Genomic DNA, 27,036 nt, shown 5'->3' on the forward strand with positions numbered 1-27,036 from the left:
TTTCCCTGCGCGGGGCGTTGCACCTCCGCTGCAGGTGGTCCCCTGTGCCACAATTATAACACCTCTTCTGGTAAGGTGTTTGCCTCCAGTACGCCGAATTATACCCCCCTCCATTCCGAATTGGGGTACCCCCCGATGGCCCATCTCCCGCCCTTCCCGGGCCCGACCGCCTCTCCACAGGTCTCCCGAACCGGCGGTCGAACATGCCCTGCACCATCCTTTCCATTCGCGCTTGGTCGCCCAGGGTTGCCCCGGCTCCCAGCGCACTGTCGTGCACGGGGTCCACCTGTCGGACTGCCACCGCGTGGCGCCCAGCCCCTCCCAATGGCGTTCTGGCTGCCTCCCAGCAGGCAGCAGTATCAGCCGCCTTCTGGAGGTTGTCCGGGCGCCATACGGTGAGCAATGCTCCGACATCGGTGCCCCCTATTGCTCGAAGGAAATGGTCCAGGGCAATCTCCTCCCGGTACTCCGGTGGCATGTTGGTGTGCGCGATCCCCACCAAGCGGCGAATGTCATGTGCCAATTCTCCCAGCGATTACTGGGGACGTCGTTTGCGCCCGTTGAGCTGAGCTTTAACAAGCTCGCTCTGCTGGTCCATGCCAAATCGGTTTTTTAGGGCCGAATGGAGATCCTCCAGGGTCGCCCCCTCACTGGGTACCGTGGTCAGGACTTCCAAAGCCACGCCACGCAGGGCCGCTGTGAGTTGTGCCACACCCTGCACCTCGTTCCAGCCATTGCCTCTCGCAACACACTGGAACTGGGCCATATATGCCCTCAAGTCCGTCTTGCCATCGTACGGGGGTAGCGGCACCCTCGGTTCTTTCGAGGTCTCCTCCCGTTCCCTAGGGACTCCGGGAGGAGTGTACCTCCCCAGTCCCAACGGTGCCTCACTCCCGCAGGGTCCGAGCCATTTGCCCGGGGGCTCCACCACCCTTGTCTGCGTCTGTCCGTGCCCCGCGTCGTCCCGCTTACTCTCCCAAGCCATTGGACTCACACTCCGCACACCCCCTGGAACAGTCATTCTGGGTACCCCCATTAGGCCAAAAGACCCCGCGGTCTCTACCCTCCCCAAGCTTGGCATGCTCACCCCCGCATCGGGCAAGCCTCCTGCTCCGCCTTGTGACACCGGCCCCACCTGGGCACGATCCGCCTCGAGGGAGTATATCCTCTCCCCCTGTTCCCGAAGGAGGCCACCCTGCTTCTCACACCGGGCCTCCACCCTATCCGTCAGTCTCTTCTCCATTTCCTCCATTTTCCCCTTTATTACCCCATTTATTTCCTCCCCTATCGTTCCTAACGACAGTTCCCCGACTTTTTCTCTTATTTGCTCCACCTCCCCTTGTACCTGTGTCACCATCTTATTTGTCTTGGATATTTCCTCCCTCGTTGTCCTAAACTGCTCTTCTGTCTCGCCCCGGTTTTTTCCTATCTGTTCCCCCAGTTCCTCTGTCTTTTCTCCGGCTTTCCGCTCCATTTCATTAATTACCTCCTCATGTCTCTTTCTACATTCCTCCGTCACCTTTTTAATCCTTTCTGTGTCTCCGCTTTTACCTCCTTTCGCAGGTTTTCAACTTTGTCTGTCATTTCCCGATGTCTTTTCTCACAGTCCTCCTTCACGGCTCCCAATCCCTCCTTTATTTTCCCTTGTTCTCTTTTTAATTCCTCTATCGCCGTCGTGTTCCTCCCTATTTCCTCCTTTATTTGGTCTTGTCCCTGTTTTACTTCTCCCAATCCTTTTCCTACTTTGTCTATTTTTCCCACCACCGTCTTTATTTCGTTTACCCTCTCTTGTTTACTTTCTTCCATTGCGACTCCCACTCCTTTTACTTTCTCTTTTAACCCGGTCACCTCCGCTCGTATCGTGTTGACTTCCTTTTTCATTTCGTTTTTTAGTTCTTCCAAGCTTCCTTTTAGGCTCATTCCCATGTTCTGCGTCTCACCCCGCAGCTCTTTCATTTCTTCCCTCATTTGCTGTGTATTCGCATCCATCGTCATTTTCACTTCATTTGTATTTGTATCCATCTTTTCGTTCATTTGTTTGTTCATGCCTTTCATTTCGTTTTTCATATTCGCTTCCATCTTTTCGATCATTTCCGCATTCATCTTTGCCAGCATGGTGAATAGCTGGGCCATGTCGGGTGCGCTTGGGTGAGCCGTTTCAGCAGGGATCGGGGAAGGGTTTTGGTGGAGAGGGGGGGGGGAGGTGTCATACACCGCGGCCGCTGCCGCACCCATTTCGGGCTCTGGGTTCAGTTGGGCGAGTCCGTGTTCCTGCACAATCAACATTTCCTGCTCGGGGATTCCATCCTGGACCATGGATTCTACACATTCTACATCCATTTCTAATACCCCCGGCTCCCGCTCGCCTTGAGACGCCATCTTGCTTCTCTTAAAGGGTTAATTTGAATCGCTCGTAATTTGGAGGGAATCGGGGGTCGCTTCTCTCACCCCTGGACCGATTCCCGTGAATTTCGCTGGAGACAGGAGAGCCTGTTGTCCCGCTCTCCAATACCAGTGCCGCGAGGAGGGCGATGGATTTGTATCCCACTCCTGACACCAGTGTTGCGAATTCGCGCCCGCCGGCGTGCTGACGGCCACGTAACTCGAATCGCGGCACGTCGCCCACCGGACGGACAATCCAGTCGTGACCCTCTCGGACTAACGCCGGGAACCAGTCACGGGTGGACCTTTCGGTCTCACCGCGATCGAGCCAATCAGCCCCCGCGTGGGATAGGGTTGCTCGCCAAATTCGACCTACCTAAGTACCCACGCGGAGGGTAGACCGGGCGATCGCACCTCGCCGCAGGTCGACTTCGGACACGGGCCACTTAAGCGACCCGTTCCGTACTATCGGGATAACCGAGCGGTGTTATCGTCGACCTCGACGGTTCGATTAATTATCGGGCGTATTCAGCCCACTACCAACCCTTTACGTGAAGCAAGATGAGGATTCAAAGAAAGAAATGACGAAGCGAAGCGGGAAACAGTTCAACACAAAGCACATTTATTCGCGGCACACGGGAAGCACACATATTCAATTCCACCAAAAGCACACAGAAAAGAAAAACACAATTCAATTTACACAAAAAGCAAATGCGACAATGCAGATCTAATACCGATTACACGAGCACACGGCAACACTTATACAATTTTACTTCACAGACGGCGCCGACAACACATACCCAAAACCAAGGAAAGAATACCCTCAAGGATGAGGCGGGCCTGAGGCCGAGACCGGGTCGGGCCTACCCGTCTGGTGATGAGACGCGGAGCGGCGATGGTGCCTCAACTCCGCGGGCCTCGCGGACAGTGTCTGGTAGGGGGTGGGAAAGGGGCCCCCTTGGTCGCACTATCTCAGCGCGGGGGGAAACAGGAGGGGGTTGCTGATGCTCGGGGTATAGAGGATTTTTATTGTCCCGCGACGAGCGTCTCCACCTCGGCCAGGTCGCGCTGTCGGCCTCCCTGGGGTGCAGCTCCCTGCACGACGCGAGCACCCCCTCGTCTGCCCTCGCCGCCTCTCCACAGCTCCGTCCCCTCCGTTCCGACTCCAACGCACACGACGACCAGCTCCTTCTTGCCAACTCCACCGCCCGCGAAGTCTTGACTCTCTGTTCCCTCTCGACTCTCCTACTCACTGGACTGACGAACACGGTCGCTTTTATCAGCCCCGTAGCTTCGCCTTTGACCCCCCTCCCTTCGACCTTTCACCTCGCTCCCCATTGGCCCGAGAAAAAGTGGGCGTGAATGCTTTTTGATCCATAAATTTGCATATATCGATCGCCCTCCAACGCCCTGGAGGCGGGGCCAAATCGCCCCTCGCTCACCGATTGAACGGCAAAAAGTGGGCGTGTGTCGTTTTTGATCCGTTTTTGAAGCACAAAATCCGTGATTTTGTACACGCTGCTCGGCGCGCGCCCTGCACGAGTCCAACACCGGCACCCACAGGCGGCGCAAGAACGGTGGCGATGCGACGGTTGCGAGGTGTGACGTGAAGGTCGTGGCGGTTGTGGTGAAGCGGCGTTGTGGTTGGTGGTTGATGTTGTGGTTGTGGTGGTAATCATGGCGGTTGGTCCAAAATAAAGATAGCAAAAGAAAAACGGCTATCCTGAAGAGTCGCAGCACGCATGAATGACATGTATTCCCACTAGACAACGGGTTTGGGCCTAACTACACATGTACTTACCGAGATACCTCACCTAAGGGACCTGAATGGTGGTTTGCGAATTTGGTAACCACAACAATATCTTCTTCTTCTTCTTTCGGCTGCTCCCGTTCGGGGTCGCCACAGCGGATCATCCGTATGATCCGCATCGTGATTTGGCACAGGTTTTACGCCGGATGCCCTTCCTGACGCAACCCTGGTCGCCTCTTACGACACAGGGATATGGTACACCTATTTTAACCGGGGTATACACCGGCCCAGTACACTGGTACTCACTTCGCCGACCTCGGAAGGATGACAGGCTGAGTCAACCCCCTGGTGTATTAATTCAGTGGCCCAACGGGGCTTGAACTCAGGACCTTTTGGATTCCAAGCCGCTGCCCTAACCACTGCGCCAACACCAGGCATAAACAAACTATATATATATATATATAGTCGTCATGCTAGTAATTATATACTTGTATAGGGATTCTACATTAATACTGAAGTCCTGGAATTCTTGCCCTTGATGCAGACTTTTTGGATGTCCCCCTTGTTTAACTTGTTTCTTGAGAAAAAAGAAAAGTTTAAAGTTTACCTGTTTAAAATGGTTTTTGGTGAGTTTAAAAAAAATCAAGCCACTATGTTATTATTGTTATTAATAGTATATTTTGTTTTAATCCACTACAGAGCAAAATGTGCACAAACAACGAACGTGTGAGGGTGTTTGTACGGGTCAGCCCGTTTGTGACCATTGATGAGAATTACCTACAACTGCCCACAGAAAACAAGGTTGCATACCACATACACCATCACCACAATTTTTATAACAATGATACATATTTGGTAAACTTTGGATGAATTTAATGATTTGCATGTCACCAACATCTTTAATGAATACTGCCGGGTACTCTCGTCTGCTGGTCTTGAGTGGCCACTTACGGCCAGTATTGGGGTTGGAATCAGAGGTAGAACCGGGTTTGGAATCTCTATGTCAGCCCAAGAATGGTTAAGTGTCAATTTTGGAGTTTCGGTGACATCCATGTTTGCTCCATCTTTCTATAATTCACCATCTGTCCGTCCGTCTGTCTGTCTGTCTGTTCCCAGGTACCGCAAAAATGGCTGAACCGATCGCAACCTTTTTTGGGGTGTGCAATCCTGGGACCCCTTGGAGTAAAATAGGCATAAATATATACTGAACAAAAATATAAACGCACCAACCTAAATATCTAAGTCAAGATTGCCATTATGGGAAAATGGTCAAACCGATGATATGTTTGAGCAATGGTTCCTTTGTTTTGCTCAAGACAGATGTTCCCATTGAAATTGACCTCTCTGAGTGTGTGGACTCACACGTTGAGTAATCCTTCCCATGAGCACCATGGGGCTTGACAGAGTGATGGTCAGTGAGCGTGACCAGGACACAAACACTCCCTATAGCTTGCCCTATAAAAGGCCTCCCCAAAATGTGGACTGGTGCCAAATGTCAACATGCCACAGATGTCACAAATCTTGAGGGAGTGTGCCATTGGCATGCTGAATGCTGAGACGTCAGTACGGGCCATTACAGCACACTTCAATGTCCACCACTCCACCATTAGCCGCCTGAGAACGCGCCTCAGAGAGACTGGAAGCACCGTGAACCGCCCACATGCCCGGCGACCACGTGTGACCACCGCCGGTCAGGATCGTCACATGAGGCTGCAACATCTCCGGGATCGACTCCGACCGGCCACGAGGACTGCCGATGAGACTGTCAGGCTGCATAACAGGCGCATTTCAGCCCAGACGGTGCGTAACCGCTTGAGGGAGGCCAAGCTTGAGGGAGGCCAACACCCGCGACTGACTGTGTGAACTCTGACAGTGACACCTCTGTTGTGTCGGCTGTTGTAGCGCAAAGACTGTTGCCAGAATTCTCAAGGAACTCTTTGAAATTTAATGCTCAATTGTCATGGATTCTATAACCAAATTGTTGTGAAGATTTAGTATTAATGAGTTTGAGGTAAAATAGTAACAATCGCTTGGTGCGTTTATATTTTTGTTCAGTATAATAACATGACCCCTTGACAGCTCCTGTAGGGAGCGGGTGCTTCCAGTTGTAATAATGTTTCAATATCATTGGGAGTGTGGTAGGGGTGTGAAGGGAGGGTTGGGGGCAGCAATTGAAGTGGATTAGGGCTCATCTGTATCCCACCAAGGTGATACCATACTAATTTCTGAGCTACATATTTATGGAAAAGGCAGTTTTGCCAAATATCAATTTGTCAAGGCTTCATAATAGTGATGTGGATTTTTTTTATACCTTGGTCCCACCTTGTTGTGATCGTTGTCCTCCTGAAGGATTCTAACTGGCCGATTGTGGAATCCTATTTGACTTCAGACAGAGTTTAGCGTTTGTCCGATTTGATTATAAAATCCTACAAAAACCCTATCGACACTGATAAAACTGATGTCCACACAAGTATTTCCTTGTGAAACAATTTATTTCCTAATTATACACCATACACTTCTCACCCTCGTGCAATGAACTTAAGAATCCCCATTTGATTGCAATATTATTTGGTTCTATTTCATTTATTCTTACTTTAGTTAACAGTTAGACCAACCCGATTCAATTCACTTCTACATTACATCAGAGAGTTTTATTCTAACTTGGTACTTGGTCAGTTCCAAGGAGTACAAGCCACTGAGAAACTATACTTCCTCACGTGCTTGCACTGAGAACAATGTGCCTTTCAAAACATTTATACTTCCATGAGAGAGAGGTTGGGGGATATTCACCCAGACTGTAGACATGTCCTTTAGACAAAAAGCCACTTCGTACATTTTCTAAGCAAAGGTTCATTTATCAGCTCGGTCACTCTGCTCCAGAACAACACATTTCCTATCATTTAGGGCAAAAGTCTTTTGGCCAGAAATGACAGCCAATTCAATTTGCAGCATAAAAGTTACATTTCTGAAACTCCATTTGTTACAATTTAAAATACATTAATATAAATTTTTCCCCCACAATAGCAACATCAAGAATCAAATTGTAGTCATGTTGATATAATGCTGTGTCATATAAATGCCCTTTGAGAACATAAATTAATAAGAGAGGAAGATTACAGCAAACCTATTGAAACAAGGCCAAACAATTGTTCAGTCCAAATCACGATCTGTGCTGTGACTATATAGAGCCGTACCCTCGGCGAATAGACTATTAATATCTGAGTCATCATCATTTTCACTCGGATCTGAAGTATCTGCCATGACTTCTGCCAGCTGTTGAGGAAGAACATTTCCTGTGTACCACATAGGTTCCAGTGAGCCATCATCCTTTGTTCAGGATGAACATCATGATGTTTGTTTGGTACCTTCAGCATCTCGACCATGTTCAGTGTAGTGTTGACATATTGAGAGCTGGATTGCATTGTTCTTACCCATCTGGTAAAAATCAGTTTGTTAATGTTCTAGACACACCAGCACCACCATGCGACTTGGCATGGCACAGCAATGTCTCTTCCATTGTTTTGAGGACAGCACCAGGAATGACCGAATGAGCTACACTGATTGCACCCCTCTTGATCAACCCTGTGGCACCTGCATGTAAAACGTCAATGCTTGCCATGAAAGTGGAGAAGTAGGTTAGATGGCATGCATGGTTCTGTCTGCCACAACTGAAGAACAGGTCTGCCATCAGATGGAGACTGTTCATAAAGAAGGAAGTCATTATATTTCACTGCTTATGTAACTGAAAACTACCAGCCATACATGATCCAGTTAGGACATCCAAAGTTGACATTTATGTCCTCAACTGACCACTTTGAACAGCAGTGCGATACTGTAAGTAGCCCTGGACATAGTTTATCACAACTTCATCGACCAACACTGTGTTTAAGGAATCTGGAGATGGGAACTGCAACAAATCATTCAGATTCCTTTTTGATTCTTCTGGTATAGATAAGAATGGCTGATCATCGTCTTGGCTCAACATGTATTGCTCCAGAAGCAACCTTTCCACAAATTCTAGCATCACCCTGTGGCAATTCATCACTCTGTCATCATGATTGCTGGACAGCACCTCTTCCAGGGAACCGGAAGTGTTCAAACCAGCTTTGAGTGAGATATCAGACAGACGTGAGCTATGCATCATCTTTCTGATCTTCTTGAGATGGGCACATGCCAAGTGAAATGTCCCGATTGATACGGTATGCTACTCTTACTTAGCTTGGTTGTTCCATGGAAGAGGATATGCCTTCATGCATACTCCCAAATCAAATGTGGTGATAACATACTGCTGATTGACCTCATTTGTTGCTTCTCTAACATTGTTGCTCAGTTTTGTAATCTGTACTCGGCTTGGCAATGACTGGTGGCTGGATTATAGTCAATTGTTCTGAGGTTCTTGGATCGCTGGCCAGTTAGACATGAATCCTGTCCAACCAGGCACCTCTTGCTGTGATGTAATCATCATCTCCATCATATCCATCATATCCATCTTCTGCTGTGGCGCTTGTTAGCGTATTGCATGGTGTCATCACCATCTCGTGTTAGTTGTTGAACCAATGCTTGTGGACCTTTCTATTGTGTAACTTAACAGTCTGGTAGATCTTCTGCCTGGTTCAACTTCAGAGAAACGCTGTTGACTCTTTTTATTTTTATTTTGCACACATTATCGAGGCTCGTATAAGAGCTAACACACAGAACATATAACAAGGGGAGCAGGAGATAAGAGGGGTGGGAGAGGGAAGCACAATACAGTGGGGAAGAGAGACATTTGGAGATCTGTGGAAGGGAGAGGGATGGGGGCGGGGTACACGGGGTAAACAAGATGGACACTACAGGGGCTTTCAGGAAGGAAAATGGAATTTGACGGAGATGCGTTTGGGGTGGATTATCGGGGGTAGAAAAGATCAAGGTTTTAGATGGGGGAAGATGAAAGATGGTAGTGAACAGCTGTTTTGAAGAGCTTGAGGGAGGAGTGGGATTGAAGAGAGTGTTGGAGTTTGTTTCAGAGGTGGGAAAAAGGAGGAATTAAAGAGTGAAGGTGAGCAGTGATGCTTATTTTGGCAGACCTTGAGCACTCTGCAGAAATATGGGGGGGGGGGGCAGAGCACAGACACAGCGGGGGGGGGGGGCAAGGCCGGATAGGAAACGGTAGAAGACAGAAAGACCACCAATCTGCCTGTGGTGAGAGAGGGAGAGAGATCAAAAGACAGCTTCATTGCAGGAGATTCCAATGATTTTGAAGGCCTTGGTTTATATGGTGTCAAGCTGACCAAGATATGAGCAGAGACACCAGCCCAGAGGGGAGAACAGTACTTCATCAAGCTGTGGATAAAGGCCTTATAATTCATTAGAGTTCAGGTGTGTCAAAGAAGGACTTTGCATGACCTAAAATTATCCTAAAAAATGATCCAATGATCCTAAAATCTTGGTTTCCACAGCATGAAGCCGAGCTAGGTGTGAGGCCGTGTGTATTGATGGCTTTCTTGTCTCATACACAGCTTGGGCAATGGCCGTCTCCAACTCGAGTGGAAAGGAGTATATCTCGGAATGTCCCATTCTGTTCAAACAGGTGATCAGCCTCTCACTTCTGAACAGGTGACTTAGACTCATCCAGATAAGTATGTGCTTTGGGAGTTTCCACTCTCCCTTGGTTTTCTGCCCTGCAGATGTCTCGTCCTACATATACTACGCAAGCTGATGTGCTTTTCTTGTGTTGGGGTTGGTTTCCCAGCTATCTCGTAACTGAGGAACTTTTCCAGTTCAGAAGGTAACACGTTATCATTGTTCTCAAAATCTCGAGCAGTTGCTCGCCATTTCAATTCAGCTGATTTTTCTGAAGCTGTCGATATATAATTACTCGATGTAGGTTCGTTCCTGCGTCTTTAACCATGTCCTTGGAGCCTAGTTCATATGCATATTTACCTCCACCACCAAAGGTGGACAGAGGTTGTGTTTTCACCCTTGTGCATTTGTCTCGATGAGCAGGATATCTCAAAAAGTTATAGACTGATGCAGACAAATCTTGGTGGACAGCTTGGGTGTGTAACAAGGATTAACTGATTAGATGTCTGTGAAGATCTAGATCTAGATCCAGATCGGGATCCAGATACGAGAATTTTTCGAGTGATTCTTCACCATTGAGAGAAAGGGCCGAAAACCGTATATCGGATGATATCTCAAAACGTTTTGCACGAGTTATAACAAAACTTGGTGGATGAGTTGGTAGGTGACGAGACCAAGCCGATTCGATTTTGGTTGAGGTTTAGATGCAAATCCGGCCTATCGGTGGGGTACATAACGTGAACTGTTCAGCCTTGCGGAGGTACGTGCTCTACCGAGTGTAGTTCTAGTTCACTGCTGTGTTGACATCAATATGAGTGCTGTAGATGACAAGTCTGAAGACGACGATAGTTCACGAGCGGTATTTGACGATGTCGATTGTTTCAGAAGTCAAGGATGAGACAATGTGATAATTTTTGACCAAGTTATAAAAATGATCAACATGATGTGGTACGAGTGACAGGCTATTAGCTGCAAAATATCGAAAACCCGGTTTCGTTCAACAACTTTAAAAATTTGACCTTTGCATAACCTTTAAAGGTCACAAAACAATGTTGTGGACATTAAAATAAGGAAACAGTATACGTGCTATAGCTTATTGGAGTTAGTTCGTCGAAGAAGATCGAAAACCCAGTTCGATTCCCACAACTTTGAAAATTTGACCTTTGTGACCTTTAAAGGTCAAAGGTCAAGGATTATGACCTTTGGTGCAAAACTTCCTCTGGAACGTTCCAGGAACAATGTATCGTCATATAGGCTATATGGCATTTCGCACTCATCGGATTAATTATCCATACTTTGATGAAATCAGCGTAAAAACAAACTTGAAGGGGGCGCCACGGGCAAGGTGTTCGAGATAGAGCAAAATGGTTTCAAGACTTTAGGTGGGGAATGACCTCAAAATTATGCATTAAAAATATTGTCATCCAAGCTCTCAAAGTTTGGGCGGTCGTATGATTTTTATGTCAAAATTCGAAATTTTCTAAGTTCATGACCTTGTGACCTTGACCTTGGGACGAAAATGAAAAATCGAGCTCAGTGGGGCTATGCAGGTGCCATTGGGCTAACCAAATACCGAAACCCCTGTCGGATTCGACAAAACCCCTCGGAGAAAATGCAAATTGAAATCGGCTACCCCCGAAAAACACAAGTTTTTTGGGCGTGGCTCCGCCCATAATGGGCACACCACGCCCATTTACAGGAAAACGCAACTAGGTCATGATATAAACCTCCCACCAAAATTTCATCAGGATCGGATCAAAACCCACGGAGCTATGATCAGGACAGACAGACAGACAGACACACAACAATAATGAATATAGTGGTCACTTATTTTTTTTTCATGAAAATATTTTTTCGTGAACCAATATACGATTGGAATTTTCTTTCATGATCTCGCTTACAGAAACACAACTTGCCATTGTTTTGGAGATCCTACTCAAGTTTGACTTTCAGTTTTTCTGCTCAGTAATCAGGATTCACGTCTGCGCTCCTCTGTAAACTTGAGACGTAAATTTTACAAAAAATATCAGCCAAGTTTGACTTTTACAAAGATATGTGCTCCTTTGAACACACTGTTATGCTGTTCTCAAACATTTATGTTGATAACTTGGCAGACATCTGAAAATGCCTTTCTGTGGGCTTCATCCAACTGCTTTTGCTTCTTCCCTTCTTCATCATCAGGGCTTCTCCATTTTTCAGTTTAAGTAGTTATTTCATCCTGCAAGATTTGTGACATTTCACTTCACAGGCAAACAGGTTACGTGCTCTTATTCGTATGAGAAGTTTCATATCGGCCGTATACTCAGCCGTCTCCAAAACAGGTCACCACCTGTCAAATTTCAACCCAGACATTCCTTATATTGTCCACGACCCTTTGACTTTGACTTTCTTCATCCATTTTGAATTGCAGAAAACGGTCCGGCTTAAATAATACTTCGTCACCAGCAGTTGAGCTTCAAAAATCAAATCGATCTTCTCAAGATGAAATTCCACAATATTAATGACTTTTTGGTCTTCACCTTTGTTGAAGACAAAATTCTGAAAAAAGCACTGCACTCAGCTCGAAACTGCCGCAACAATCCCAAATACCTCCCTCTTCCATGCATAATGTTCGAGCTCCCAATTACTTGCCGTGTTAGTAAACGCTATTTTAACAACAGCTTTGAACACAAAATGTTGCTCTACAAACTCGATGAAATGCTTTTCATGATGTCATGATTTTCTGTGAATCGAGCTTCGAAACGTGTGCAGGTGTGTGATCTGTAGTTTAAGTGAAGCACCAACGCACAGTGACTGGGCTGGGGATGTCTTCCAGGTTAAAGCTTTTCCTTACAGGTTTCCTCTTTCGTTTCCCCTCCACAGACCGTGATCATCCATGCAGATAAAGGAACTACCAAGGGCGTAGTTAGCAATCAGTTGATCAAGTGGTCTTTTCCCGTTGATGGTGTGTTTCACAATTGCAGCCAGGAGGTAGTGTACAACAGAGCAGTGAAGAACGCCGTGAGTCAAGTCCTGTCTGGCTACAATGGTGTGTTTGCTGTACTGGATACCACAATCAATTCATCAAATGCCAATTGTTGGGGTAGTTATTCATAGTGCATGTGTTGGGGAGGGGGGAAAGGGGTCCCAGAAAGCTGAAAATTTGTTTTGAACTTGCTTTGATCGTGGTGTGTGTGTGTGTGTGTGTGTGTGTGTGTGTGTGTGTGTGTGTGTGTGTGTGTGTGTGTGTTTTCATGAGGATAGGGGAAGAGGTTTGGGAGGAGATTGGTGGGAGGGGAGGTGAGGGAAGGAGCAGGTATGGAGAAGAGGGGAGGGTGGGGGGCAGGAGAGGGGGGGGTGTAAAATTCCACCATATTTGTTTGGCATCCTGCTTTACTTGCATATCTCTCTGCCTGTAGTAAGCAAGGCTACCTTCATTCCTGTATTTTTTACTTCCCCCACTCACACAATCAATCTCTTTCTATTATTATCGGAATCCGATCATCACCCAGTTGAAGCCTGTATCTCACTGGGCTGCGACAGCTCGCGACAAAATGCGATCGAGATTCTCCAAAATGTCTTGAAACGTTCCCGGTGGTTCTCAGTTTCCTCGCGTGAGTCGCAGGACGTTGCTCTGGTGTCGCTGGAATTTTGAACATGTTCAAAAAATTCGTGCGACAAATTTTATCTCAAAATAGTCAGAGAGTCGTCGCGGTTGTCTCAAACCCTTCTCAATTTAGTTTCCATGAGTCAGAAGGTGCGACAAATGTGACATGCAATGTAATGTAGATAGATTCACAATAGTTCAATCCAGATATGACTTAAAAAAAAAAAAAAACCAAAAAAAAAACCTCATAGTCCATATTGTAAAACCAGCATTGTCTGTCCTCTTTCTCTCCTGTTCTGATTAATGGCCTTCAATGCAAACTTTTCACTTTCCCATCATTCCTTTCACCTTCCCATCATTCATAAATCACGTCACACATTTTTACATAAATTATGTCACACACAAAACATGGTCACACCCACAAGCCCCTATCAAGGCAGATGAACAATTGGGTCACACACAATGTTTGTGGGTGCAACTTTGACAAGTAACAGAACAGTTTGAACAATCAGGCTTGGTCAGCATTATCCTGTTCTGCCAGGGCACAGCTCCCACACCATTGTAGTACTCAGTCAGGTACTCTCTTACTCGTTTCCCAACTGACAATATGATTGCTGGAAGGGAGAGGCCGTGTGTGTGTGTGTGTGTGTGTGTGTGTGTGTGTGTGTGTGTGTGTGTGTGTGTGTGTGTGTGTGTGTGTGTGTGTGTGTGTGTGTGTGTGTGTGTGTGTGTGTGTGTGTGTGTGTGTATATGTGTATATGTATATGTATATTGTTGCGGATTCGCGCCCGCCGGCGTGCGAACGGCCACGTAACTCGAATCGCGGCACGTCGCCCACCGGACGGACAATCCAGTCGTGACCCTCTCGGACTAACGCCGGGAACCAGTCACGGGTGGACCTTTCGGTCTCACCGCGATCGAGCCAATCGGCCCCCGCGTGGGATAGGGTTGCTCGCCAAATTCGACCTACCTAAGTACCCACACGGAGGGTAGACCGGGCGATCGCACCTCGCCGCAGGTCGACTTCGGACACGGGCCACTTAAGCGACCCGTTCCGTACTATCGGGATAACCGAGCGGTGTTATTCGTCGGCCTCGACGGTTCGATTAATTATCGGGCGTCTTTGCCCACGACCAACCCTTTACGTGAAGCAAGATGGGGATTCAATGAAAGAAATGACGAAGCGAAGCGGGGAAACAGTTCAATAATAAGCACATTTATTTCGCGGCACACGGGAAGCACACATATACAATTCCACCAAAAGCACATGGAAAAGAAGAAGACAAAAAGCAAATGCGACAATGCAGATCTAATACCGACTACGCGAGCACACGGCAACACTTATACAATTTTACTTCACAGACGGCGCCGACAACACACATTCCCAAAGCAAAAGAAAAGAGAACCACCCTCCAGGATGAGGGGGTAGGCGGGCCTGGGGCCGAGACCGTGTCGGGCCTACCCGTCTGATGATGAGACGCGGAGCGGCGGTGGTGCCTCAACTCCGCGGGCCTCGCGGACAGTGTCTGGTAGGGGGTGGGAAGGGGGCCCCCTTTTGTCGCACTATCTCAGCGCGGGGGGAAACAGGAGGGGGTTGCTGATGCTCGGGGAAAGGAGGCTTTCACAAAATCGCGGGTCCCGCGACGAGCGTCTCCACCACGACCTCGGTCGCGCCGCCGGCCTTTCTCTCCGCAGTTCCCCGAATCCGACGCGAGCACCCCCTCGTCCGCCTTCGCCGCCGCCGCCTCTCCACAGCTCCGTCCTCTTCACTCCGACTCCGCGAACTCCCAACTGCACTCAACTCTTCCTCCGCTTCCAACTCAACTCTTCCTCCTGCGAACTGAACTGCCTCGACTGACGAACGCGGCCCCTTATATCCCCCGTGGCCTCGCTCCTTCATCTTTGACCCTCTGCCTCCGACCTTTCACCTCTCTTGCTGGCTCCCCATTGGCCCGAGGAAAAGTGGGCGTGAATGCTTTTTGATCCATGAATTTGCATATAGCGACCGCCCTCCAACGCCCTGGAGGCGGGGCCAAATCGCCCCTCGCTCACCGATTGGACGGAACAAAAGTGGGCGTGAGTCGTTTGTGATCCGTTTTTCTTCAGAAAGTCCGCGATGCTTTTGAACACGCTGCACGGTGCGCGCCCTACACGAGTCCAGCATCGGTGTCCACGAGTGGCGCGAGATGACGGTGATGCGATGGTGGCGAGTTGTGACGGTAAAGGTAGTGGCGGTTGTGGTGAAGCGGCGTTGTGGCTGGTGGTTGTTGTTGTGATGGCTGTTGAGACGTGGTTGGTGGTGGTAATAATGGCGGTTGGTCCAAAATAAAGATAGTAAAAGAAAAACGGCTATCCTCAAGAGTCGCAGCCCTCATGAATGACATTTATTCCCTCTAGACAACGGGTTTGGGCCTAACTACACATATACTTACCGAGATATCTCACCTAAGGGACCTGAATGGTGGTTTGTGAATTTGGTCAACCACAACAATATATATTAGTCCTGATTTCTCAATTGTCACGCACAGTTGTCATGCGACTGTTGCATGACATTTGCGCGATGGTGGCATGTGCCAAAAAATTCTCAGTTTTCTCACCTGAACGTCGCGTGAATGCGAACTCCAGGCGAAGTTCATGCCAAATTTCGCCGGGAGTTCATGGGACATTCGTGCGATATTCGTGAGACATACGCAAATGTGTTTTAGTATAAATTCAGTGTGATTCCAAGTGAAAATTATCGCCATTTTATCACAATTTTGTGTCTCCAACTTGTCGCGAGCTGTCGCAGCCAAGTGAGATACAGGCTTTAAGATGGAGTGCCCCAAAGTTGTGATTGGCCCAGTCTTGTTCCTTATCTACACAAACGATCTCTCCAACATTCTGGAAAGCCCTCTCTTCCTTTTTAGGTCATCTCTTCGAGCATGACCTAATAATATGGGTGTCGATGTCCTTCGATCCGTCCGTCCGTCCGTTCACAATGAAGTTGAAGTGGGAGATCTGGTCATTAGAGGTTGATGAGACGTACACGATGGTATGACTTTCAAGGTCACCAAAGGTCAAGGTTAAGGTCACGAGGCCTTTGAAGTTGCGAAAATGACGATTTTCAAATTCTATCTCCTCCGCCATTTCTCAAGCGATCTTGAATTTGATTGTAGAATATGAATCTATGGGACAATATCTAAATTTGGTCAGGCCGGATTTTCGATATTCGCTTTCGTTTTCGTGTCACGTGACTTCAAAGTTGGCAAAAAATGCGAAAATGACGATTTTCAAAATCTATCTCCTCCTACATTTCTCAAGCGATCTTGAATTTGATTGTGGCATATGAATGTATGGGACAATATCTAAATTTGGTTGGGACGGATTTTCGAATTTCGCTTTCGTTTTCACGTCACATGACTTCAAAGTTTGCAAAAACTGCCCTACCTTCAGGAGGCTATATATTCTCTACTGGGCATGGTAAAAGTTAGTGAATGGTGTCATTGCATAGCAGCTGACCTTGTTTCTCGCAGAGATGACCGTCACTCCCACACGGGTGTATTTTTGCATATGACTTTACACTGTGTCGTACAGTACCCCCATCCCACTGAGGGGCAAACAGCAGATGCACCCATCTCTGCCAATCCAGAATTGTTTAGATGCTGATCTGATGGATGGAACATGTTCTTCAATCCTGGAAGATCTCACAATCTCACCCTGTCGGTCATGAAGGATCATCAATTGAATCCACCTATTTCCATGGTCTGTCGCAGTAAGAGGTTCAGTCCCTTAAACTTCTAGATCTCACCATCAATCATGACCTCTCCTGCAATGTAGCTGCTAGCTAAGTGAGTGAGACTGCAATTTTTCTTTGACTGCAGCTAAGTGAGAATGTGTATTGCACAAAAAATGCTGTCGTATTATCAGTATTTTGTTTTATTGCAGTCTGTGAGCCACGCACAACACCAGAATAATTTCACCACACCTCATCCAATCAACATTTACAAAGAACGTAAATTGTGTTCTGACATTTTATCAACTTATCACCAACAAATTGGTGTTCTTTCTCTTTGATGCTATGTGGCAGGTCAGTTGATGTCATATTTCTGGTTATTAATTTTTTTTTCAATTTCTTACTTTCACTCAACAATATTTGATTTTGAATTATATAATGTTGATAGTTTATCAATCCAATCAAATTTCATCCACTTGATACAAAATTACCAGCATTTGGAAGATGGTGAAAATAAAACATACTTTGATATGTGCGGTCTCCTGGAAGACCTGAGAGACGATCTGGATTCTCCCCTGACCACCAACCTTTCTGTGATGCGAGAACAGCAGGCCTCTACGTATGTTAATAATGACACCTCAGATGTTATTACTTCCATCACCGAAGGTGGATGGAGGTCATGTTTTCACCCGTGTCTGTCTGTTTGTGCCTCTGTCCGTCTGTGAGCATGATATCTCAAAAAGTTATGGACAAATACAGACAAAACTTGATGAATTGATGAGAATTTGGTGAAGATCTGAATTCGGATCCGGATACCATAATTTTTTTTACTGATTCTTCAAGATAAGGTCAAAAACGATATACACTAAACCCTCAAATATCACGGGGGTTACGTTCCTGGAAAATGCTGCGATAGGTCAGGTATGGGAGCATGTGCCAGAACCGCGTCGCTGCGTCCACTTTCCGCCGGTACTCCAGGGGCCTCCGTCTGGCCATCCCCCAGGCAAATGCCAGGCCCATCCCCATCTCCTTGAGATGATGGTCAACCTGCTGCAACCATGAGGTACGTGGTCGGCCCACTGGCCTCCTCCACTCATGAGACTCCCTCGCTGAGAGAATCTGGTGAGCAGGATCAGCGTCAGGAAAACGAGCCACATGTCCATACAGCCGCAACTGACGCTCACGGACAATGCAGGTAACAAATCTCATCCGAGTCTCTCTCAGCAACCGCTCGTTGGACACAAAATCCGACCAGCGATAGCCAAGGATTCTCCGAAGACACCTGGTACCAAAGGAATTAAGTCTCCGTCTCAGATCCTTGGTCAGAGTCCAAGTCTCCAAGTCCAAGTCTCCAGAGTCCAAGCTGCGATAATTGAAACCGTGATAGTCAAAACCAAGGGCCTATGGGAAAAGGGGGTAAGGTTCCTGGGCTTTGCAAAAATATAGAGAAAGATGGGTGGCAGCTAAAAATAACACATCACAATTGAAACTAGAAGGGCACTCGGGAGAGCGCATACCTCCGCCACATAATGCCTGATCCACGAGAACATATTGGGCCCAATACATTTTTGAAATATCATGCTATATATCATTTTTTGGCCCTATCTCTCAATGGTGAAGAATCACTTAAAAAATTAAATAATTCTCGTATCCAAATCCGGATTCGGATCTTCACCAAAATCGAATAAATTTGTCATGGTCACGCACCAAACCTGTCCACCAAGTTTAATTTGAATCCATTCGCAACTTTTTGAGATATTGTGCTATATATTAGTTTAGCCCTATCTCTCAATGGTGAAGAATCACTTAAAAAATTGTAGTAGTCGGATCCGAATCAAGCTCTTCACCAAAATCTAATCAGTTCATCCTTGTCACATACCCAACCTGCCCACCAAATGTCATCCAGGTCCGTCCACAACTTTTTGAGCTATCATATACACAGTCAGACAAACAGGGAGGGGGGGGGGTGAAAACATAACCTCTTTCACCTTCGGTGGCAGAGGTAATAAGCGTGTTAGATAAACAATCCGGTAGGCGACATGGGTGGTCGCTATATAATTGCATACTAGTCATACAGTTTTTGACGGATCGGGCTGAAAATTTTTGACAAAGTGGTTGATTATAGTGCGCATAAAAGCGCAGAAGCCGATTTTTGATTTTCGATTTTTTTTTGGGGGGGGGGGGGATTTTTCAAAAATTTCAAAGTCCCGTTACTAGGCAACGGTGGCGTCCATAGCAGCGGTGCTCAAAAGCACACAACTAGATCCTGGTATGAACCTACCAGTCAAGTTTCATCAAAATTGGTTGACTCCTCTGGCCTCCAGAGCTGTCCATTACATACATACATACAGATAGACGGAAAACCTGAGAATAACGGTAGTCTAGCGACCACCCAATATAAAGCTTGTTAACATTGAAAAAAACCAATGTCGCCCGCAGGGTGACCCGTATCTTGCCAAAAGGTGACCACGTGTGACTTCTTTAAGGTCACACTGAGGTGAACAGAGCTACTATCCACCAGGAGCGACTCCTTGAGGAATATCTGCCTACGAGAGATTCCGATGAGAATCGTTCTGCAGAGTAACCATGAAAAATATGCGTTTGCCTCATAACGTCACCAAATGACGTCATAATGTCTCAAGCTTGACATATCTAGAAAGCACTCATCGAGGTGTTCAATTTGAGGTATTACACGATATGGTACCTAAGATTTCAAAATTTGACCTTGGGGTCAAAAACTTTCGACCTCCAGTGCTAACCATAAAGGTCAATGCCGATCGCCACCAAAAAATAATCAGCTGAGCACCAGACCATGAACTATATTCCCATGAAGTTTGAAGACGATCCGATCAAAATTACTCAAAAAATAAGGGTTTCGTCGATTCCCCTGATTTGCGACAAAGTGACCTTGACCTTTGACCTTGACCTTAAATTTTATGCGCTGAAAGGGACCTCTATAGGACTCTGATATGCGAAGTTACAAAAATTTCCAATGATAACTGTGCTCTGCAGAGTGATCAATACATGATTACAGACAAACAAAAAAACAAAACAAAACAAAACAAAAAAAACATACAAGCTGACGAACATTTCTTGCAAAAACTTCGTTTTGGCAAGATAATAAATGTGTAAATAAACTATATACAGTATAAAATAAACAAAAACACAACTTTTACCTTTTATATTTATTGCAAAACAGCAAGGTGAGTGAGGGTAAAAATATTTCATTCTCTGCCATAAATTTCAGCCACAAGACTTAGCTCGGGATGATGATGTCATTGGAATGGGGAGCGGGGAGGTGGGAGGGGGATTCAGTGATCGGAAGAGCAGCATTGGCTTTATGATGAAGTCGCTTGCTGCATTGCCACATAGGAGAAAGGTAAGACAATCCTTAGTCACCTTGAACCCTGGAGCAGATCTTTGTTGCTTTAGCAGGAAGGTATCATACATGGCATCTTCTTCCAGAATAATCCCTTTGTTAAGGTTAAAGACCTCGTCAATGTCAAAGACCTGCTCCGGCATAAATCCCTTCGCCTTGATTAGTTTCATGAGCTGCAGTGGGTAGTTCTGCCAATGCTGCTTCCTTGACTAATTTGACATTATGGAGGCCGAATCTTCTTTTGGAGTTCTCAAACCAGCCCTTGCTGCCGTGGAACTTGTGGATAGCCATGGTTGAACTGTAGTATTTGGCCCTGGGTGCCTCATGGAAACGTTAGTAAATGCTCAATGATATCTCCCGTATCACCGGTCCATTCAAAGGTACATTTTTTTTTCTTCTGTTTGGTCCTCAATCCAAACGTTAAGGTTTTTTCCCATCCTTTCAATATAAGGATCATGGGAATGGAATGACATGCTTGCGCATTGACTCACGAGTGTGAAGCACTGGTGGCAAAACTTGCATGGATATTTGACTCACTTTTACGGATATACTGGACAGGCAATTTATTTTTCCTGTGATGGCAGCCCACAGATGCCCCACTTTCACCTCCAGCCATCCTATCTAACAACTCAATTTTTTCCGCACAATGTCATAACCATTCCCTGCTTTTGGCACAATTCATTTTGTCCATCACTTTACGTTTGGATGCCATTATTAACTGTGCGTGGGAAACAACAAAAGGCTCGTAATGTGAGATAATCGTACATGCGGATGCAAACGATGACTCATCTCGGCTCAAAACCCACGATTGGTCGAAATGAAGTCCTGCGATAACTTCATCAGAACACAATAGGTTGCCCGTGATTGGTCAAAACCCATGATATTTAAGGGTTTACTGTACAGCACGATATCTCAAAAATTTATGGATGGATTCAGCTGAAACTTGGAGGACATATTGGCTATGTAACAGAGCTGAATTGAGTCAATTTTGGCGAATATCTGGATTTGAATGTGAGAATTAAAAAAAACAAAAAAATTTTAAAGTGATTTTTCACTGTTGAGTGATCGAACCAAAAACGATGTATCGCACGATATTTCAAAAAGTTATGGACGGATTATGACAAAACTTTGTGGATGAGTTGGGTCGGTGACAAGAACAAGCTGATTAGATTTTGGTTAAGGTTCGGGTGCAGATCCGGCCTCTCAGTTGGGATACAAAATGTAAACTGTTCATTCTGGTGGAAGTATGTGCTGTGCTATATCGAGTGCTGTGCTAGTTATATTCGTTCCTGTTGTAATGAATTAGGATTTAATAACTTGGTGCTTTGAACCTCAAAGTTTCTTGGTATTCTGAAACCATGACAAATGTATTTCTTTACTGCAAGTGTTGTAAACTTGAATTAGCCCTGCATTTTTCATGAGAATCGAACGAGCCATCACATCGATGCAGTGTTCAATTAAATGACAAGAAGATCCTCCAATCCGTTGTGGTATAGGAAGGCATATCGAGATGTACAAGTATAACTTGTACAAGTATACATGAGACAACTGATTATTACTAAAAAAAAAAAACAAGTGACATGTCTTTTGCTTTTGTAGTCACGTCTGAAAGCTTGAAGTTTCCTTTCTGATACGTTAAATAGTGGTTAATATATTACATTTCATTAGTTACAGTTTTGAGCTATGGACTGACTGGGGCTGACAATGTTCAAGCATTAATACAAGATTCTGGCAAATATGAAGAGAGGGGACTCATCCCAAGAGCCATAGAACAGGTACCATTTCTTAACTGGCTCGTTACTCAGCTACACCACACATTCATATTTATCCAACACTACTATAACATTTTAATGTCCATCCAACACTACCATGCAGTCATAACTCTGCAGCAGTGAATCATAAAAAAGTTGTAACTCGAGAGTCTACCCTGGGATCTTGACTCCAGTTCCAGATACATCTTTGTCACTATACTAGTATAAGATCTAACAAAGGGGGGGAAAAAGGCATGTATGTCCTCCTTCCAGGTGTTTAAAGAAATTGAAGACCACATTGAGGAGAACATTACCACGAAGATCTCATACCTGGAAATCCACAACGAAACTGTAACTGACTTGCTGGCATCATGCTCAAATGATGGTCCAGCTCGAGGTCAGTTTGCAATCCCAGGAGCATCAAGAAGGAAAAGCATCAGCACTCATTTGGTTGGGGATGTGGAAGAGGCCTTCACTTTGATGTTCCAGGTATGAATATGTTGCTCTATTATTTTCATATGATGTTTGATGATTTTAAAAGTTAATTTCAAATTTAATTATTGCCTTTGTTTTTTCAGCAATTATTTGGGGAAATAGTGACAATGAATTATGTATATGTGGAAGCAAAGCAATATTGGATTATGGAGGAGATAAATAAGCTTGCTTACAATTGTTGGCTACGATATACTCCATTGGATACTGGTATACTTTATGGGTGCACTATTTTTAACCGGGAAGTGTTAGAATTTCTGACTGGTTTTACCAGTAGTTTAACATTGTCACAGGTCCTCGAAAAGCCTCAAAACTGTAAACAAAAACATTCTAATTGTCTTGGTCGAGACATTGCAGAAGTTGAGTCGTACTATATTTTTTTGGTGTTTACGTGGATACTTTTTCCCTGGAAGTCAAGGACTTGACTTGTACTCAGAATTGACTAATCTATGGTTTAAGCATTGAATTGCATCAATAAAAACGAATTTGCAAAGTGTGATATTTTCTGAAATAAATTGTGTAATTAATTTAAAATATGGTACACCACAGCAAGTTTCCATTTAACCTCATGGATGGGTTCCCAGAAACTGTGACTCACTTAACTACATAATAGAGACAAATATTATTAAACAAATCAATAAAGAACACACATGAAATACACAAACGGACAATTAAATGAAAAATCAATCATAGTGACACTTGGTGAAACGGAACGGCACTTGGTAGAGCGCATACCTACGACGCCAGGCTGAACAGTTTACATTTTGTATCCCACAAAGATCAGTTCTGAATCCGGACCTTTACCAAAATTGAATCGGCTTGTTCTTGTCACCTAACCAACTCAAACACCTAGTTTTGTCATAACTCATCCACAACTTTTTGAGATATCATGCTATACATAGTTTTTGGCCCCATCTCTCATTGGTGAAGAATCACATCAAAAATTCTCGTATCCATATCCAAATTTAAATCTTCACCAAAATTGAATCAATTCTTCCTTGTCACACGCCCAACCTGTCCACAAACTTTCTTTGGAATCGATCTCTATCCTTTTGAGAAATTGTGCTATATATCGTTTTCAGCCCTATTTCTCAATGGTGAAGAATCACTTGAAAAATTCTCTAATCCGGATCTGGATTCAGATCTTCACCAAAATTGAATCAGTTCTTCCTTGTCACACACCCAACATGTCCACCAGGTTTCATTTGAATCTATTCCCAACTTTTTGAGATGTCATGCAATATCGTTTGTATTATTTTGGCAATATCGTTTGCCCCTCTCCCAATGGTGAAGAATCAGTTAAATATTAAATTATTCTCGCATCCAGATCTGGATTTGGATCTTCACCAAAATTGAATCAATTCTTCCTCGTGACATTCCCAACCTATCCACTAAGTTTCTGTGGAATCCATCCATAACCTTTTGAGATATTGTGCGATATATCATTTTTGTCTCTATCTCTCAATAATGAAGAATCACTTAAAATTCTCAGCTCCGGATCCGGATTTGGATCTTCACCAAAATTAAATGTTGCCATCCTTGGCCGTCATCGACAGACACAAAAAAACTTTCAGAACGATTGCTTGAAAACTGTGGCCAAAAATCGTGTGATAAACAGACAGTCAGACAAATTCTATAAACCAACACACTTGACGAAAAAAAAAATTCACCAAGAAATGAACAGTTACAGGGGTACTCACCAAAATGTAGGGCCGAGATTGCTTGTTGGGACAGGGGAGGAGTGGGTGTGTGTCAGTTAAAAGCTGGATGTGGTATTTGTAGATAAGCATTCATAAATGCCTTTGCATGAATGATCAAAATTGACGGTTATATGTTATTTGTTGTTGTAGCACGGATCAGTAAATTGTAAAATAAACTGCTTGATGTAATGAGCTAATTTTGACTGTGGCTGGCAGTATTGTACTGTAAACTGCCTGGTGAAGGTGCTGTCACACCTTGACGATTTAGCCAGCAATGGCAACGTATAAAAATGTATTATATGTAAAACGTTGGCGTACGCTGAAATTTTGATGTTTTTTGAAAAAGTTTTGGTCGTATTCATAACGTGTTGGTCGTATGCGTAACATATTAGCAACGGCACAGAACGTTTTGTTGTCTTATAGATAACTTATACCAACGAATGCTTAGCCTGTTGTCGGCGTTCACAACCTATGCCCAAAGGTAGTTTAACTTAGGCATAGCGCACTGCACGTATCGCCGACGAACTCGTGGCGTAGCCTGTTAAAAACCTGCCGCACGCCGATTTAAATCATAACCGCCTGAGAATTGGAAATGTCAACCATGCAGTCACACCTTGACGATTTAGCCAGCGTATGCTGACTTATGAAAAATGTGTCTAAAACGCTGGCACACGTCAAATACGGTATGGGTAAGTTTTGTATACGTTAAGAGCATGCTGAAAAACGATGAAGTACGCTGTCATATTTCGTGGTACGTCGTGAAATTTCAAGCATGCTGAAAATTTTACGACATACTCGCCATATGGCTCGCACGTTCTGCTACGCTGGGAAAAGTTGTAGGCACGATATGCGATCATTGACACACGTCGACACAAGTTCCTTGTAAGTTACTCATAAGTCGAAACATGTCGAGGTAATGTTTAGCATACCCGAAACTTATTTTCTCCGTCAAGGCACATTTTCTTTTTTTCTCCTTGGCTCCGTGAAGGCACGTGACGAAATATCTGAAGTGGTTGTTGTTGTTGTTTTTTTAGTCTATCACGAATTTTAAAATTTATTCGGACATTTGCTTTTAAGTTTCAACGTCGACGTGACAATATCCTCAAACAGAAAATAGTCACAGAGGAGGAACTAAGAATAAGACATGAGCAAACTGAAGAGGCAACCGGACGTGACGAAACGGCACATGACAAAATATCGGAAGTTATTGTTTTTTTTAAATGCTGCCAATACGCCATTATATGGTAGCTGTAAATTAGAAACACGTTCAGTCGGTTCTGTGGTCGTCCAAAAGACGTCAATCAAATACATCAATATGCGTTGGAGGTGCGTTACACATAGGTTCAAAGCGCGTTACTCATAGGTTAGAAATAAGTTTTGGGTACGCGAAGCATTACCTCGACGTGTTTCGACTTATGAGTAACTTACAAGTAACGTGCCTCGACGTGTGTCAACGATCGCATAACTTGCCTCGACGTGTGTCAACGATCGCATAACGTACCTACAACTTATGGCCAGCGTAGCGGAATGTGAGTCATACGCTGGCATACGTCGTAAAATTTCAAGCATGCTAAAATTTGAGGACAACCGCAAAGTACAACGATGAAAGCCAGCGTACTACGACGTATGGCAGTGTTTTTCAGCGTGCTCTTAACGTATACAAACTTACCCATAACGTATTCGACGTGTGCCGGCGTTTTAGCCCAATTTTGCATACGTCAGGCATACGTTGGCTAAATCGTCAAGGTGTGGTGACAGGGCCTTGAGATTCGTGAAGATGCTGGAACGTTCTGAGACGAAACTTGCAGTATGGACGAGAATCGCATTTGCTGGAAGGCACTGGATCATTCTGTGTTACTATATAAACCGAGCTGCGAATCATTCCCATTCTAAATTAAGTAACGTGAATCATTCCCTCTCGTGAGAGGGATGTGAAGGTGACATGTGACGAGCCATGTGTTTCGATCCTCCCTGTGCTTAATTAACTCTGATGAGTGAACGAGGTGTTAATGTCCAGAATGGTTGTTAACACGTGGAGCCGATTATAATGAGGTTGCTTAAAACTCATTAAGATTATGTATTGGGAAATAATTATTTTGAACTCTTCAATCGTCCTGAACGGGCCAGCGTACAAGAGAGAACGACGCAACAGGACTCGATGTTTCGACAGCTCTGGAGGACAAGGTGAACACACGTGAGTTCAGTCTGCATGACAGGGACACTGGGCAGAAACAACTCAACGTGGGAATCGGAGTTGGACATTGTATCTAATGGTGCACTTCCTCATTTGACTTTGTATCTGTTTATTTGAAATACAAGTTTCAAAAACGTTACGCTGTTGATGTGATAACTGTAACGTCATTCAGAAGTCACAGACCTCAACTGACAAAGATCCATTTGATTGGTAGCCGACTGGTATGATCGTTCATACTCGTGAAGCGCAAATCTTGGGTTGCAGTCGTTGGAGAACGAGCTGGGCTTGGCACCATGAACAAGATACAGTGAAGGGAAGGAAACCCCAAGGTGTACCCCAACAGTGTGGAGTGGACGGGTGACAGGGAGGGAGAGGCAGTCCATCGTCTCTTGGACAGACTGCCCGAATGATTTGTGGACTGGGAAGGCAAATGGGGGGGGGGGTAAGCCTGGATCGATACTGCACTATGCCCTCGCTCTGATCAGGCTTTTGGGTTAGTGACGCAATGAATCTGGAATTTATAAATCT

The 27,036-nt window shown here is 45.2% G+C and overlaps 1 protein-coding gene across 6 annotated transcripts in view; it reads left to right on the plus strand.

Annotated features, from left to right (window-relative positions):
- LOC147022342 (kinesin-like protein KIF9) overlaps nucleotides 1-27,036 on the plus strand; it is a 147,453-nt gene that overhangs the window by 12,247 nt on the left and 108,170 nt on the right. For all 6 annotated transcript variants that reach the window (XR_015061196.1, XM_085893133.1, XM_085893134.1 and 3 more), the window contains exons 2-5: nucleotides 4,832-4,933; nucleotides 12,557-12,722; nucleotides 22,040-22,146; nucleotides 22,396-22,611. Coding sequence is in view for 5 of the 6 variants with exons in the window: in XM_085893133.1 (XP_085749259.1) it covers nucleotides 4,832-4,933; nucleotides 12,557-12,722; nucleotides 22,040-22,146; nucleotides 22,396-22,611 (591 nt within the window). In the remaining variant the exon portion in view is untranslated. The remainder of the gene's footprint in view (nucleotides 1-4,831; nucleotides 4,934-12,556; nucleotides 12,723-22,039; nucleotides 22,147-22,395; nucleotides 22,612-27,036) is intronic.

Source organism: Eptatretus burgeri, chromosome 8 (genome assembly GCF_056783735.1).
Source record: "Eptatretus burgeri isolate ZD-2024b chromosome 8, Ebu_testis_v1, whole genome shotgun sequence".
NCBI lineage: Eukaryota > Metazoa > Chordata > Myxini > Myxiniformes > Myxinidae > Eptatretus > Eptatretus burgeri.